A 14,377-nucleotide genomic window follows, 5' to 3' on the forward strand; every position below is an offset into this window, starting at 1 on the left:
TCCTTTGTTTACTTTTGTTTTATTTTCCCAACTATTCTATCCTACATCGCCAAACACATGTAAAATCAATCATTTTTGTCTATTATATAAACATGTTATCCTCATGCTTCATTTGATATCTAATTTGAGTCTCACATCGATTCAGGTATCAAAATATACTTTAACTTCATGTTTATATAACAAGACTTGAGGTTATTTAAGAAATCAATTAAGGTTGGGTTTAAAACCGAAACCGAACCGGGGAAACCCAAGTACCCTGTAAAAAAATTTGGGTTACCTTAAAAAAAATTGGGGATACCCCTTTACTTTGATCCTGGTTCCGCCACTGATCTCTTACTATATCATATATACTCATAAGTGGTTCTTTACTATTTGGAGGTGCCGATTCCATCGTAACAATCTAATGGGAGCATTGAAGGTCGCTCACATGCCACATGTCATCGGGTGACTTTACGGTTCTCATTTTATGAGTGGTACATGTGTTTCACAAGGAACCGATCGATGACATTCGGATTCCACTTCCTAGATCTAGACCCCATATGCTCGATGGCGATTTCAGATAGCATCACCCACAATAGTTGCTAACAAAGTATTATAACTTGTGTGGTACATATACAATTTTAGCGCAAAACATAATTTTTAAATTGGTAAATTATCATTTTAAATAATTTTTAAGGTTAATATAGCCCTAAGCTTACATGGAGACCATATAATTTGTCTCCAACGTTGTCGTATATTTTGGGATGTTCTAAGACCTAACCATGTGTCATGCATTTTGCGAGTTTTGTAAGGATATTCCATTTTTAGAGGAAATATTTGTGAAGCAGGCTACCTAACATAGAGGGACTGAAATCGTTAATTTCCAAAATGAAAGGGCTGTAAATAAAATTACAAAAATCCGAAGTGAAAGAGTAGAAATAGAGAAGAGGAAGGGAGTACTCCACAGTGACGGAGTTTACTTGGAAATCTGCATAGATGGACTTCACTTCGCTTATCAGCTCCTTCATTCCCTCATGGACTTCTGTACGTGAGTAATTGACATTGAGATTCGATCCATTTTCTACTCTGATATGAGCGGATATATTGAAATTGTATGTGGGCTTCGCCATAGGCCATTCAACACCGGCATAACTCTCTTCTACTGTTGTAGATTTTGAGTTTCTGGTGTTCAATTAAACCAAGGAAAGAGTTTAATTTTTTTCCTCCTTGCCCTTCTGATTTGGGGCACTACATTGTAATAGAATATCATATTCGGAAACATTAGAAAGAAATATATGTGTCATGATTTGAAGAACACTAACCGCTTGTTTTATTAGGTTGGTTTATTATTGGGATTCTTTAGTTACTTGGGCATTGCTGGATCTATTCTACCTGGAAAGCTTATTCCTGGAGCGAATCTATCTGATGGAACTCGATTTCATTATCGCTGTAATGGTAATTTCTTGCCCTAATTGAAACTTTACAAGTAGACGAATTTTGGATCTATGTAATGTACAGTTGATTCCTTAAGAAATGACATATAATTGAAAAATGTAATCAAAATCAAAGTTCTATCACAAAAGCTGATATGGATGTTGCCTGATTAAGTGCAATTTTTCTTAAAAGTACCTTTTGCATCTAATTTTCAGGCAATTATTTTACACTCTGGTAAATTTCTGCTTTCAGGAATGCTATCACTTCTTTTGTTGGTTGGACTACTTATCATTGGAGCTTGGATGGATCATGTATCACTCACTGTATGTGCTCCCTGAAACTGTATAACAAAGTCATCATATGGAAACTAAGCAAATCATTATATCACCAAAAGCATATCTCTGCATAATTCAATCCAAATCTGCTTCATACCTTTCTTTAGAAAGATTTTTGTTGACCCTTATATATGTTTTTCCTTCAAAAGTTTTTTAATATACTCCAAAAATAAGCATGACTTGGTCAGATTCCTATGATGTGATATCCATTTTAGGTTTAAATAATGTGTTTAGATCTGCAGATCTTTCTACATCCAAACATATATCTGACATATGAATTTTTACAGGCAATATCAGACCGAGGGCTTGAGCTCTTATCAACAACTTTTATCTTCAGTGTTATTGTAAGTTCTCATTAGAGTTTTTAACTTACATTGATTGACCTATTTAATATCATTGGATTATGGTAAAATGGTAAAATGAACTCCTATATGCACAAAATCTACCTAAGTGTTTAGTTCATAGTATGCTTAAATATCTTTAGTTCTGTAGTGGAACTGGTTTTTGACTTTTTATTTCTCATGAATACCCTTGTGACCACATTTGTTGTCACTTACATAAATCGAAAATGTTGATAATGCTATTAAACCAATACTAGTAGTTGCACCTTGTTTTGGGTGTAAAATTTTTGACTAATTCTTTTATAATACTTTGCTCTTTTCTCTGTTTGTTTTATAAAATATAACTTTAACCATTTTCCTGGCTACCCTTTTAAATTTTAGGTCACATTGTTACTTTATGTTGCTGGATGCAAATCTAAAGATCAAAGTGCATCTCTAAAGCCTCACATCACTGGAAACATACTTGATGACTGGTAAGTTGAAGGGGCATTATAGTCCAATAAGATGTTGTTTCTTTTTGACTTAATGGACTTAATGGGACGCAACTTAATCCAGTAAGCTATATATTCATGTTTCTTTTTTGACTTAATGCAGACTCATTTGTTTTTTCTTTTTTTTCCTACAATGGCATCATACAGGTGGTTTGGGATACAGTTGAATCCAAGCTTCATGGGTGTTGACCTCAAGTATGTAATCACCATAACTAATGATTCAACTTATTTTCAAGATCCAGATTTATGATATTTCCAAAGTATTATTTAGGGCTCAAAAACACTTGTCTTTTGTAGATTTTTCTTTGTAAGAGCTGGAATGATGGGATGGCTTCTCATTAATTTTTCTGTTCTTGCAAAATCTATCCAAGATGCTAACTTGAGCCAATCAATGATCCTCTACCAGCTTTTTTGTGTGGTAACTAGGTCTCAGTTATCATTTTTATGATATTATTTTTCTAAAATAATATAATCTTGATTCCTTTTTTTGTTTACCCTTTCAGATATACATCATGGATTACTTCTTTTATGAGGAATACATGACATCTACGTAAGTTTTTCTCCTAATGAAAATCAAAGAAACCAATTAGTTATTTTGTTTTTGTCATATATTCACATGATTCTTTTAGTATTAGATGTAATAATCATTTTTGTTTTTTAATATTTCATTTTTTAGATGGGATATAATTGCAGAGAGGCTAGGATTCATGCTAGTATTTGGAGATCTAGTATGGATTCCCTTCACATTTAGCATTCAGGTATAACATATTTCAAGATTTCCTAAACTAATAATTAAAAAACACTATGCTAATAATCATTTTTCCCCCTTTCAATCCTCATATAAATTGCAAACAATACAAAAGATGATAATTGCATTAAATTAAACAAATTTGGTTTTTGTGATTAGGGTTGGTGGCTTTTGAGTAATAAGGTGGAGCTAACAACAGCTGCAATGATTGCAAATTGCTTTGTGTTTGTGATTGGGTAATCATTTTCCAAGATGAAAATTTGTTTTAATTACCCTCACCCCTACCCCTACCCCTACCCCTACCCTGCCCCTAACCCTACTATTTCATATGCTAAATTTGCAATTTGGTTAAAATGTTTTTGTAGGTATCTGGTTTTTAGAGGAGCTAATAAGCAAAAACATGACTTTAAGAAGAATCCAAAAGCATTGATATGGGGTAGGCCTCCAAAAGTTGTTGGAGGGAAATTGCTGGTTTCTGGTTATTGGTAATTTTCTTTCTAAATCTGTTTAAATAATATTTGAGAAATGAGTAAATGAGGGCAAATTCGTAAAAAGTTGGGGCTTAAATGCTTAATGAGGCACGTTTCATTTCCATTGTTTTCTGTATTAAGTCTTGATGAAGTCAAAAATAAGCTTACAAGATTAACGCCCTCCTCGTTTTCATCATCAAAAAGACGTTAATACCCTCATCTTTGAAAATACCCCTACAGAGATTGTTTGCAGTTTGAATTGATCCAGAAAAATGCTTGAAGAAATTTCTTGGACTTTTATGAAATAATGCTTCATTTTTATGTGCTTTCAATTTCATCAGCATTTTAGTTTCTAATTACTATTTGTTTCATTCCTACTACCTTTTTAAATGCACAATAATCATGTTTTTTTTTTTTTAATTATTTATTTATGAAGGGGAATAGCAAGGCACTGCAATTACCTTGGAGATCTGTTATTGGCACTATCCTTCAGCTTACCCTGTGGGATCAGGTAAATTTGCAACTATTTAAATTTATTTCTTTATTATAGCTTTCTGCTTAAATTTATTTGTTTTGACTTGAAAAGTCAACTACTGTATATGATATTATAAATTTATAATATGAACCATGTGATTGCAGTTCTCCAGTTCCATATTTTTATCCAATTTATCTTCTGATTCTGCTGATCTGGCGAGAGAGAAGAGACGAATCCAGATGTGCACAGAAATACAAAGAGGTCTGGGCAGAATATCGCAAGGCTGTCCCATGGAGGATTCTACCATATGTTTACTAGGTTAATCCAGTTACAGAAAGTCAACCTTAATTGTTGGAAAGTCAACCTCGCTTGTCGGAAAGTCAACCCCGATTGGGACCTTTGATATATATATATATATATATATATATATATATATATATATATATATATATATATATATATATATATATATATATATATATAAAAGTTAAGAGTTGGGATGGTCAGCTATTTTGATTTGAAGGGTGTGTATGGTACAAGTAGTGTTCTTGCAAGGAAGAAAGACTTTTGTGGCTAAGTGTTTGATGCAACGGAATTTGAGGTTTTATTTCTCATTTGCAATTTGTATGGTTTGTCCATTTTAGTGGCTAAAGACCTTGTAGTTTGTTTCGTATTATGGAAAATGTAACGTTTAATTTACTACTTTTTTAACTAAAATGTTTGATTATTTTATAAAGATTTGAGGAAAAAAAGACATCTATAAACCTTTATATTCTTTCAATAACATATTTGGATAAAGGAACTTGTTAATCATATTTTATACTACCACAATACCTTCTTGTATTAATTATATTATACAACATTATTAAAGGCATTAAAACATCTTGATTATTGCATAGAGCCTGGCACCAGATATTCTAATTTAAAAAGCTAAATATTATGAGAACCATATATTATATGGGTTAATTTTTTTTCTAAAGGCTAAATATCAATGTCAAAATATTTAAAAACTTTGAATTTATAAGAAAATAAGAAAAATAATGAATTATTATAATAGAAATATTATTTATATTTTAAATTTAAACATATAATTTAAATAAATAAAAGATACTAATGAGCTTTAATTTTAAGAATTTTGAAATTAAAAGATAAGTTAATTAATGAAATTAATATCAATTTATTACTACATTTATTTTATTTATTACATTAAAATATTATGTGAAATTTAATAAAATAGAAAAAACTAATACAATGACATGTGGAAAAAAAAAATTCAAAATAACCACAAAATAACATTTGACAAATTGAATGAGAGTGTGACAAGTGGCAAAAAATATTCATTTACTAGCCACAAAGTCAATAAAACGAATTTTGGAATTACGAATCACCTTTTTAAATTTTTAGCTTTTCTAAAAATCCAAAAATTCAATTTAGAAAGCAATCTCAAACACCCTCTAAATACACCATATTAAAACCATGGTCAAAACCTCTAAAATAAAAATCAAACTAAAAAAATATTAATAATGTAATAATCATGAAGGGTGTTTAACGAATGACAAGTTTATGATTGCCTCGACAATTTCTAAAATCATTTTCATTTTTTTGTTTAAAATAATTATTGTTTATATTATTTGATTTGATTGTAGTGAGATTCATTTACACTCTATTGAAATGAAGCTAATGTCATTTATAGTAAAATGTAAGCTAACTAAACCATAAATGTAAATATAGTTATATTATTTATTTTAGTGGAGTTCATATACACTATTTATAGTAAATGTAACACCGTAAATTTCAAAACAATTTTTCATTTTTAAAGATATAATTTCATTCATAAATATTCTCAAATCTCAATGTATCACATCTCAATTCCATAAAAACACATCCCAAGATCAAATGTGTAAAGGTCGAATCTTGCTACACATAAAAACACAGGTCGCGAATCGCGGGGCAACCCGACTCGACTCGTCGAGTCCACTTATGGACTCGGCGAGTTCCTCCCATGACATCACTCATCTGACCTCCTGAGGTCAGATCTGCTTTTCTAATCTATAGATCTGACTTCCCCATGACCAATAAACACGTAAAGGTCGAATCTTGCTACACATGCAATGCTCCCAAGGCTTCTTTTGGTGAAATCCCTTCTAACATGGCAACCTATGTCCATTTCCTCCTTAGAACCACAAAAAGCAGCATGGTTCAGGCTCTCTGGACCTCAAAAGGTCCAGATCTAGAGTTTAGCACTCAATGGGACACTATACACAACTAAACAAGCCATAAAAGGGTATAGAAAACCCTAAATTCAATGCCCTTAAGCAAAACAGGAGGATAGGATCGAATAGCTACCTCAAACTTGAAGATCCAAGCTGAAACCCCACTGAAATGCAATCCTCTTGACCTCCCCTTGCTGGAAACACTTTCTCCTTTGCAAAATCACACCAAAAATGATCAAAAAGGCTCAAACTCTCTCACAACTCGCTCACAATCGCTAGGGTATCTCTCTCTGGACTGGTAGCCGCAAATGGAGGCCATAAATGCCTTTAAATAGGGCTCAGACCCTGAGATTTAGGGTTTCATTTTACAGCGCGGACTCGCCGAGTCCACGAATCGACTCGTCGAGTCCTTCATTAAATCAGACAAGAATTCGCGATCCTACTCGGCGAGTCTGAGCGCCTACTCGCCGAGTCCCTCCCTAAAACTCAAGATAAATACTTAAAATAAGATACCTGGAAATCCGGATGTTACAGTAAAATTTAGTGTAACTTAAACGACCATAAATGTAAATATATTATATTATTTAGTTATATTATTTTGATTTGATCCTAGAAAAATTCATTTACACCCACTCAAATTAAATTTCAAATTAAATTTAAGCTATTTATAATAAAATGTAGGATAACTTAAAGGATCATAAATATAAATATAGCTATATTATTTTGATTTGATTCGTAAATATAATTATATTTTAATTTTATTATAAAGCCTTATATATATATATATATATATATATATATATATATATATATATACTAGCAGGATACCCGCGCGATGCAGCAGTAGAAAATAGATTTTTTAACGATTAGTTTTCTTTCGGCATGGTGTTTTGAGAATAGTTTCTTTGCTGCAAGTAGTCTACTTTTAGCAGGCGACATATAATTCTTTTCGAGAAATAGTTTATTTTCGAAGATTAGTTTCCTTTTATGAAATGTGTCTCGACTTGTTGTATAGGTCGGTATAATAATCTAAAAACCAAAACAACACTGATTTAAATGAACCATTCTTAAAATAGGTGATGCGGTTGCTAATTTTTGTCAACCGAATAAATATGGTTCGGTTTCGGATATTATTCGGAAAACAAACCATTGTCCAAGGGACTGCACCTCCACAGATGCTATCAAAAATGATTTTTCTCACTCTCTACTGCTATTTTGGAGTAGCCTAATCTGTAACAAAGCATCAGACCAAAAAGGGGAGCTCTGGCTTCTGCAAATGTGTTGGTACCTGGGCCATAAAAGGTAAAAAAAGCAACCAAAGCGGAGCCCTTATAGTCCCTAATAATGCCACCACCTGCTGTCATGCCATTCCTTGAAGAACCATCTATGTTCAACTTCAAAATACCAAAAGGAGGAGGAGCCCATTTGATCCATTTTCCTTTAGGAATCTTAGACCATTAACTGAACTGAACCATTTCAATATTCATCATTTCTTACCCTCGCGATGCGGCAGCGCCATATAGTTTCGTTCGACACGGTTTTTCGATATACAAAAAGAAGTACATTAAAAAACACATAATAGTAAGCAAAAACATAATTCCATTCAAATATGTATATGAATAATGTTTGTATGCAAGTATATTTTATATATCACGTCATATTCTAAAAGAGAAAGTTGTCAAAGTTCTGCTATTCCATCAAAATGTATTATTTTGATCATCATGAATTCATGCGATCTCGAAAAAGTGCCAAAAAGAACATATTAATTTAAGGAATTGGTCATTAAACATGTAAATGAATACAAAAATGGAAATGTACTTTCATTTATTTTTTATTATATAATCTTACTTCAAAAGTATAATGTTATAATTGTATGTGTGGTGTCATTTCAGTTAATAGCAATTGCCATTCTTTAGGTTGACTATTATAAAAATACCCCAATTGTGATTCTTTAGGTTGACTATTACAAAAATACCCCTGGTTAAATAACAGATGAATTTATAAATAACATCTCACTTTTGAATTTTTTGACGTTTTTGGATATAACTTTCAAAGTAAAATGGTTTAATACGAAAATAATTAAAATAAGTTTCCAAAAAAGAAATAAATTTAACATGCTATATTGGGCAAAGAAATGAAAGTAAATTGCCATTTAATGTATTTAATGCACTTGATCACTCAGTAATGTTTAAAAATTTTCGTAACAATATACAATTGAAAGTAGATGTTAAATAATGACTGTCATAACTCATAACATTCATATATGTCAGTAGAATGCTACAAAATAAATAAATGACATTTAAATGAAAGAAAATTCCATAAAAATGACATTAAAAAGAAGTAAATTACTATAAATGTTATAGAGGTGATTTTGCTTCTTCGATCCGATCTAAAAGAAATAAATGACTATAAAAGGTGAGCAAATTGCAATAAATGATGTTAAAATGAATATAAGATGCAATATATGACATTAAAATAGGCGACAAATCTGAAAATATAATGGAAAACTATTTTTTGAAAGGGAGCTGATAATTCCACATCCAATTTCTATCCTTCCACTTAATATAAATACATTTTTACTTTTATGCCCCTTTGGAAACAAAAACCCTCATCTCCTCTTATTTTGATTTTACCGCTTATTCTATTTTTGAATTTTATACATTTTATTTGGAAACTCATGATTTCCATCGTGACCTTAATTTGTTTTATTTTTGCTTTATTTTTATTATTTGTTTTTTTCATTTTTATTTTATTATATGTTATTAAAATAAATAATAATAATAATAATAATAATAATATTTAATATTTGAAAAATTAGATAAAAAATTTATATAATGTGACACCAACATCATATAAAGGTATTAATATCTTTATTTGTTTATCAAGTATCATATACAAGCTAAAAAGAATAATTTTTTTATTAGTGTTGTAATCTAAACAAATATCACGGTCACAAGTAAAATAATAGTCATAGATCGCGATTTGAAATAATAGTTCTCGTTTTGCATTAGTTTAAACATTTTTGTCACATGCATTGTTTTGGAATATTTTTGGCGGACAACATCTTACCTCAGTAGGATGAATGCATCATTATCGCCATTATTACATCGCAAGAACTGTTGTTTCAAGTTGAGGCCCCTGACTGTCCCTTTCGACCATGATGCTGAGGATGATCGTGATAGCTGTTTAGATTACACCATTAATAAAAAAACAAAATTAATTTCTTTTTAACTTATGGTATGACACTTAGTAAATCAAATAAAGATATTTAACCGATTCCAATAATAATACGTCCATACGGTGTTGGTATCACATCTGATTATTTATCTATTTTTTGCTTCAAATATTTATTATTATTATTATTATTATTATTATTATACTTTATTTTAATAACATATAATAAAAGTAAGATTGACTAAATAATAAAAATAAAACCAATTAGATATCACGTTAGGAAATCATAGGTTGTCAAATAAATTGTATAAAAATCAAATTAGAGACGGTGGCAAAAATCAAAATAAAGGGCGATGATGGTTATTTTTTACAAAGGGCATAAAAGGGAAATGGTATTTACATTATGTGGATGAATAAAAATTATAAGTGGAGTTATCACCTCCCTTTTTGAAAGTATAATGCTATAAAACTGTTATTTTAGATTTTGTTATAAACCTGAAGACCTTACTTTGTAGTAATAGACGATAAAAATTACAAAATCATTGTTCAAAAGTACATTGATATTAAAATTGTCATTTTTGAGTCATATGCAAATTATACTACATCGTAGCTAAATATATTAGATTACACCATATTGTAGTCAAATATAAATCTTAATGCTAGATTAAGATCTTGATATAGAAAATTAAAAAAATCAGAATATATTATTGCAAAAGGTAAAAAAAAACTATTACAAATTCGACCATGTACACTTTTTTGAAGTTCTAGTCGCTCAATAGCATCTTTAGTTAGACTTGATCGCTAATTCTTGACTCTATCTTTACAAGTTTGAGCTTTTTAGCTTTGATTCAACAAATCTTTCCCAAACATTAAAAATATTCAGGATGCCTGCAAAACCATCAAAAACAAATATGCATTGTGAGAATAAAGTATGCGAAATGGATAAAGGGATCTTCAAGTGAAGTTCCAAACCAAATCACATATTTGAAACAACTTCCTTTTATTTTTTTATAACTTTCAAAAATACTGATAATATTGTTTAATGAATTGTTCTTCATGAAAATATTTTCAAAGATAATATTAGGATAAAAAATAATTTTCTTTTAGCACATAAAGATGGGAAATCTTCAAACAAACAAAAGGAACTTCCAATGTAAAATATTCCTTAAAAAACCTAATCATAAAATTTCTCAAATAAAGTTTGTACATATTGCTTTCTCTTAAAAATGAAATCCTTCCAACAATGTCGCAAGTCAACCACAACATGTTATCAATATTTGTTCATTTGCCTCTTACGCCATCTTCTAGATGTATCTGACAAGAAAGAAACGTTAATAGGCATGTCAATGGTGACAATAAAACAAATAACAAACAAAATCGGAAACGTTGCACCTCCATAATAATGTATCTAGTAAAAAAGATTTCAAATAACAGTATAACAAAAATATTTTACGGTTGATAGAAAAGGAAATGGAAGATTGAGAGGTAAGAGTTGAAAACTTAACTTTATATGAGACATTTTGTCAAACACTGGGGTGCGTGTTCCACTGACCCATAAGAAAAATTGATAGATTGTATGAAACCTGGAAAAAGAAATACCAAATCTAAGGTTTGTATACCTAGAAAATAACCAAAGGCAAAAAACTCGATGAACATACTTGAGAAATACAACAAATCCCAGAATAAAATGATGTAGAGGGAGGTCGGTAGATCATGGTAACGCAATAATGGCCCTGTCGTGCGATGGTGGTCCTATAAATCAATGATGTTCTGTTGGAGGTATGGTGGTGGCGATGGTGATCGAAGTAGGATATAGATCGAGAGACGGAAAATTGAAGGGGATAAAAGCATAGGAGGCGGGCATGGATTCTTTTAAACTTAAGGAAAATGAAGGGTCTGGACACATTGGACTGGAGAACCCAAAGACATACATCAGAGAAGCAAACAATGTATCAAGATGATTCTTTCGACAACGAATAAGAAGGACCATACATTGCCAAAGTTTCTCAAAGCATTAAAGAGTTGTACAACAGCAGTTTGTGGTCGAAGAGGTACATAACAAATATGGGAGGAATCGTTGAGAGGATCGAATGATGACAAAGGTAACATCAAAGGCGGGTGTCGATTTTTAAAAAAATCGTTGAGGGCGCTGGTGGTTTTATGTTTATGATTAGGGTTGAGAGGAATACACGGATAAACTATGAGAGAAAAAAGTGGCGGCCGATGAAAATCGACATTGAGCTTAGGGTTTTATGGAGCGGCTTTGCTTCATTTTGATTGGTCATTTTTAGTTCAGATAGATCGTAATTTTATCCCATTAGATGTATTTTATGTAAAATTAAGGATCAAGATTCAAGCTCCTTAGTTTTAAGACTTTGGTCTTAAAACTTTTAAACTTCCCATTATGTATACTTATATATATATATATATATATATATATATATATATATATATATATATATATATATATATATATATATATATATATATATATATATATATATCATTATTATATAAAAAAACCTTTTTTTTCTCAGGCCATTTAAAGAAATTTCACCTTGTTCATCGTATGCCACGTCTACCTATATCCCAAAAGACGCAATGGACATTAACATCTTTTATGAACTTTTCCCACCGTCTGCCAATCCAACCGCCACCGGTTAGGCGATTACCACCGTCTCCTTCAACAAGCACCGTTCCCCTTTCTCCCCTCCTTTTCTTCTTCGTTATCTCTCAAAAAAGGACCTCAAAACGCTGGATTTCAATTTTAGATGCGTAAACCTAATCCATCAGTTACAATCGTCTCCTTGATACAACTAATCTCCCGTCCGAAGGGAAATATTAGTCTCTTTTTGAATTGGAGATGCAGATAACATTTTTTTGGCGACCGAATGCTGGGTATTTTCAATTTCACTATTTGTAAGTGAAATGCCTTTGCTTTAATTATTTTATGTTCGGTTAATACTGTTAAAAAACTTAATTTTCGCTTAATGGGATTTCATATCCTAATCTCTAATTCTCTATTTTCTTCAATGTGGAAAAGGATTTGGAATCTTTTTTTGTTTTAAATTCACGTTGATTTCAGAAATTTTTGTGTGATTGGCGCGAGTGTGGGGGCTATCGACCAGTTTCAGTTTATTTGATTATCGCCCACACCATTCCCCAAGAGATTAAATAATCATTTGGAATACCAGTTTTGTGGGATTTTCTCTGGTTTTAGATTTGTATATTAAAATGATAAATGAGAAAACTAAAATCCCAAGAATCTCAAACACTATATGAGTATAGGACTCGATGAATGGTGTTCAAAATTGCAATCTTGAATTCCTGATTGTGTCAATTGGGCTTTCTTCAGACCCATAATTTTTTCTTCATTTGAACACATGTTTAGAAGGTACTTATCTTATTTATTGTTAATATATTTGATGCAACCTTTTCTTATTTGTTAGATGATAAAATATTTGTTAGATGATAAAATTGTTTTGTAATTAGCTGCATCGAGTTCCAATCTATGAATTGTTTTTTTTGGTTTTGGATGGGCTTTTTGGTCGAGAGTTTGGCTCCTTTTCATTAACTTCACATTCTTGGCTGATAATTTCCTCCTGTTGGTCGCATTATATTAGGGTTTCTGAATCAAGTCCAACTATGAGACATTCCTTTGAGGATAATGACTAATAAGATCAGTTATTGGGCTCCATGCTAAATTCATCCCAGGTTACTAACATTACCCTACATGCTGGTACCCATGTATATCTTGTCATAAATTATTTTACTTATCCAACCTTCATACTATTTATCTTACTAATCTTTATTATTATTCCTGAAAAGAGAATTTAGATAACCATTTAAATATAATCTTATAAGAAATTCAAGCCAATTAACGGCTAATAACATTTTTTCTTGAATTCAGATACTTTTATATAAGATTTTTTTTTATTGCTGAGGTTAGATATTTATTTAATAAACTGAAATGACCGTATGTGATTTTGTTTTTTTCTTGGTTCTTGAATAAAAAGTATAACTTACAACATAATTTTCTGTCTGTAGGCCCTAGCAAGTAAGGAAATTAAGAAATATACTAGGAACTAACATCAGGTTTGGATGAAGATTCAGACAACATTTGCTTGAGAAGCCTAACATTTCAGATAAAGTTAAAGAACATGTGATATTTGTATTCCCTTCAACATCATTTACACTTATGAAGTTACAAAAGATACATAGCTAATAGCTTATTATGGTGTCATCCAGGTTGCACTTGGTCAGCCTCAATTCAGAAGAGCCAAATGAACAAATGATGCCCAAGCTGTCCAAAATTTACCCTTGGATTTCTTTGAAATTTCATGAAATACTTTGTCCATGGTTCTTTAACGATGTTAATTATACATTATTTTCGGATAGTGAAATGTGTGGGATTAAAAGGTATCTAATTATATTAAACTGTTCATCGAAGAGATTAGATGATGTTGGTTATGGTGACTTTAAGATGATAATTACTTCTTTTAAATTTTCTTGTGATATGATGGATGTTTTCAGCTTGATTGAATATAGTTTGACATCATTAAACCCACCCTTGTTTCCACCTATTATCTTTGTGAAGTATGTGGTCTAACTAATATATTGTTACTGTGCATCCCAGTTCTTGTCAGGCAGTTGGATGAGCAACGGTCGTTTATGACCAGTTTGACGTCTAGAACTAATATGATTGCATATTTCACTA

The 14,377-nt window shown here is 31.0% G+C and overlaps 1 protein-coding gene and 2 long non-coding RNA genes across 4 annotated transcripts; 2 read left to right on the forward strand and 1 right to left on the reverse strand.

The window, feature by feature from the left end:
• The first annotated feature begins 908 nt into the window (after positions 1-908).
• Positions 909-4,972, forward strand: FK (Ergosterol biosynthesis ERG4/ERG24 family). The gene is made up of 13 exons (XM_079077963.1): positions 909-1,023; positions 1,317-1,434; positions 1,666-1,736; positions 2,036-2,092; positions 2,471-2,562; positions 2,728-2,775; positions 2,878-2,998; positions 3,084-3,130; positions 3,257-3,338; positions 3,488-3,564; positions 3,694-3,813; positions 4,235-4,309; positions 4,438-4,972. The coding sequence occupies exons 1-13, from the start codon at positions 976-978 to the stop codon at positions 4,589-4,591; spliced, it is 1,110 nt and encodes a 369-aa protein (XP_078934089.1). The 5' UTR covers positions 909-975; the 3' UTR covers positions 4,592-4,972.
• A 5,265-nt stretch (positions 4,973-10,237) lies between these two features.
• On the reverse strand, positions 10,238-11,868 carry LOC145156322 (uncharacterized). 2 transcript variants are annotated; one of them, XR_013736610.1, is made up of 4 exons: positions 11,319-11,868; positions 11,166-11,243; positions 10,868-10,974; positions 10,238-10,548 (listed from the first exon to the last, which is right to left on the reverse strand). It is a non-coding gene; the product is annotated as an uncharacterized LOC145156322 (long non-coding RNA). The 2 variants fall into 2 exon arrangements; XR_013736609.1 differs by having other exon boundaries at positions 10,868-11,243.
• Positions 11,869-12,232: 364 nt separating this feature from the next.
• Positions 12,233-14,127, forward strand: LOC145156323 (uncharacterized). The gene is made up of 4 exons (XR_013736611.1): positions 12,233-12,579; positions 13,284-13,374; positions 13,708-13,822; positions 13,909-14,127. It is a non-coding gene; the product is annotated as an uncharacterized LOC145156323 (long non-coding RNA).
• Positions 14,128-14,377: the final 250 nt, after the last annotated feature.

Source organism: Lactuca virosa, chromosome 2 (assembly GCF_052849685.1).
Source record: "Lactuca virosa cultivar CGN04683 chromosome 2, Lactuca_virosa_CGN04683_v6, whole genome shotgun sequence".
Classification (NCBI taxonomy): domain Eukaryota; kingdom Viridiplantae; phylum Streptophyta; class Magnoliopsida; order Asterales; family Asteraceae; genus Lactuca; species Lactuca virosa.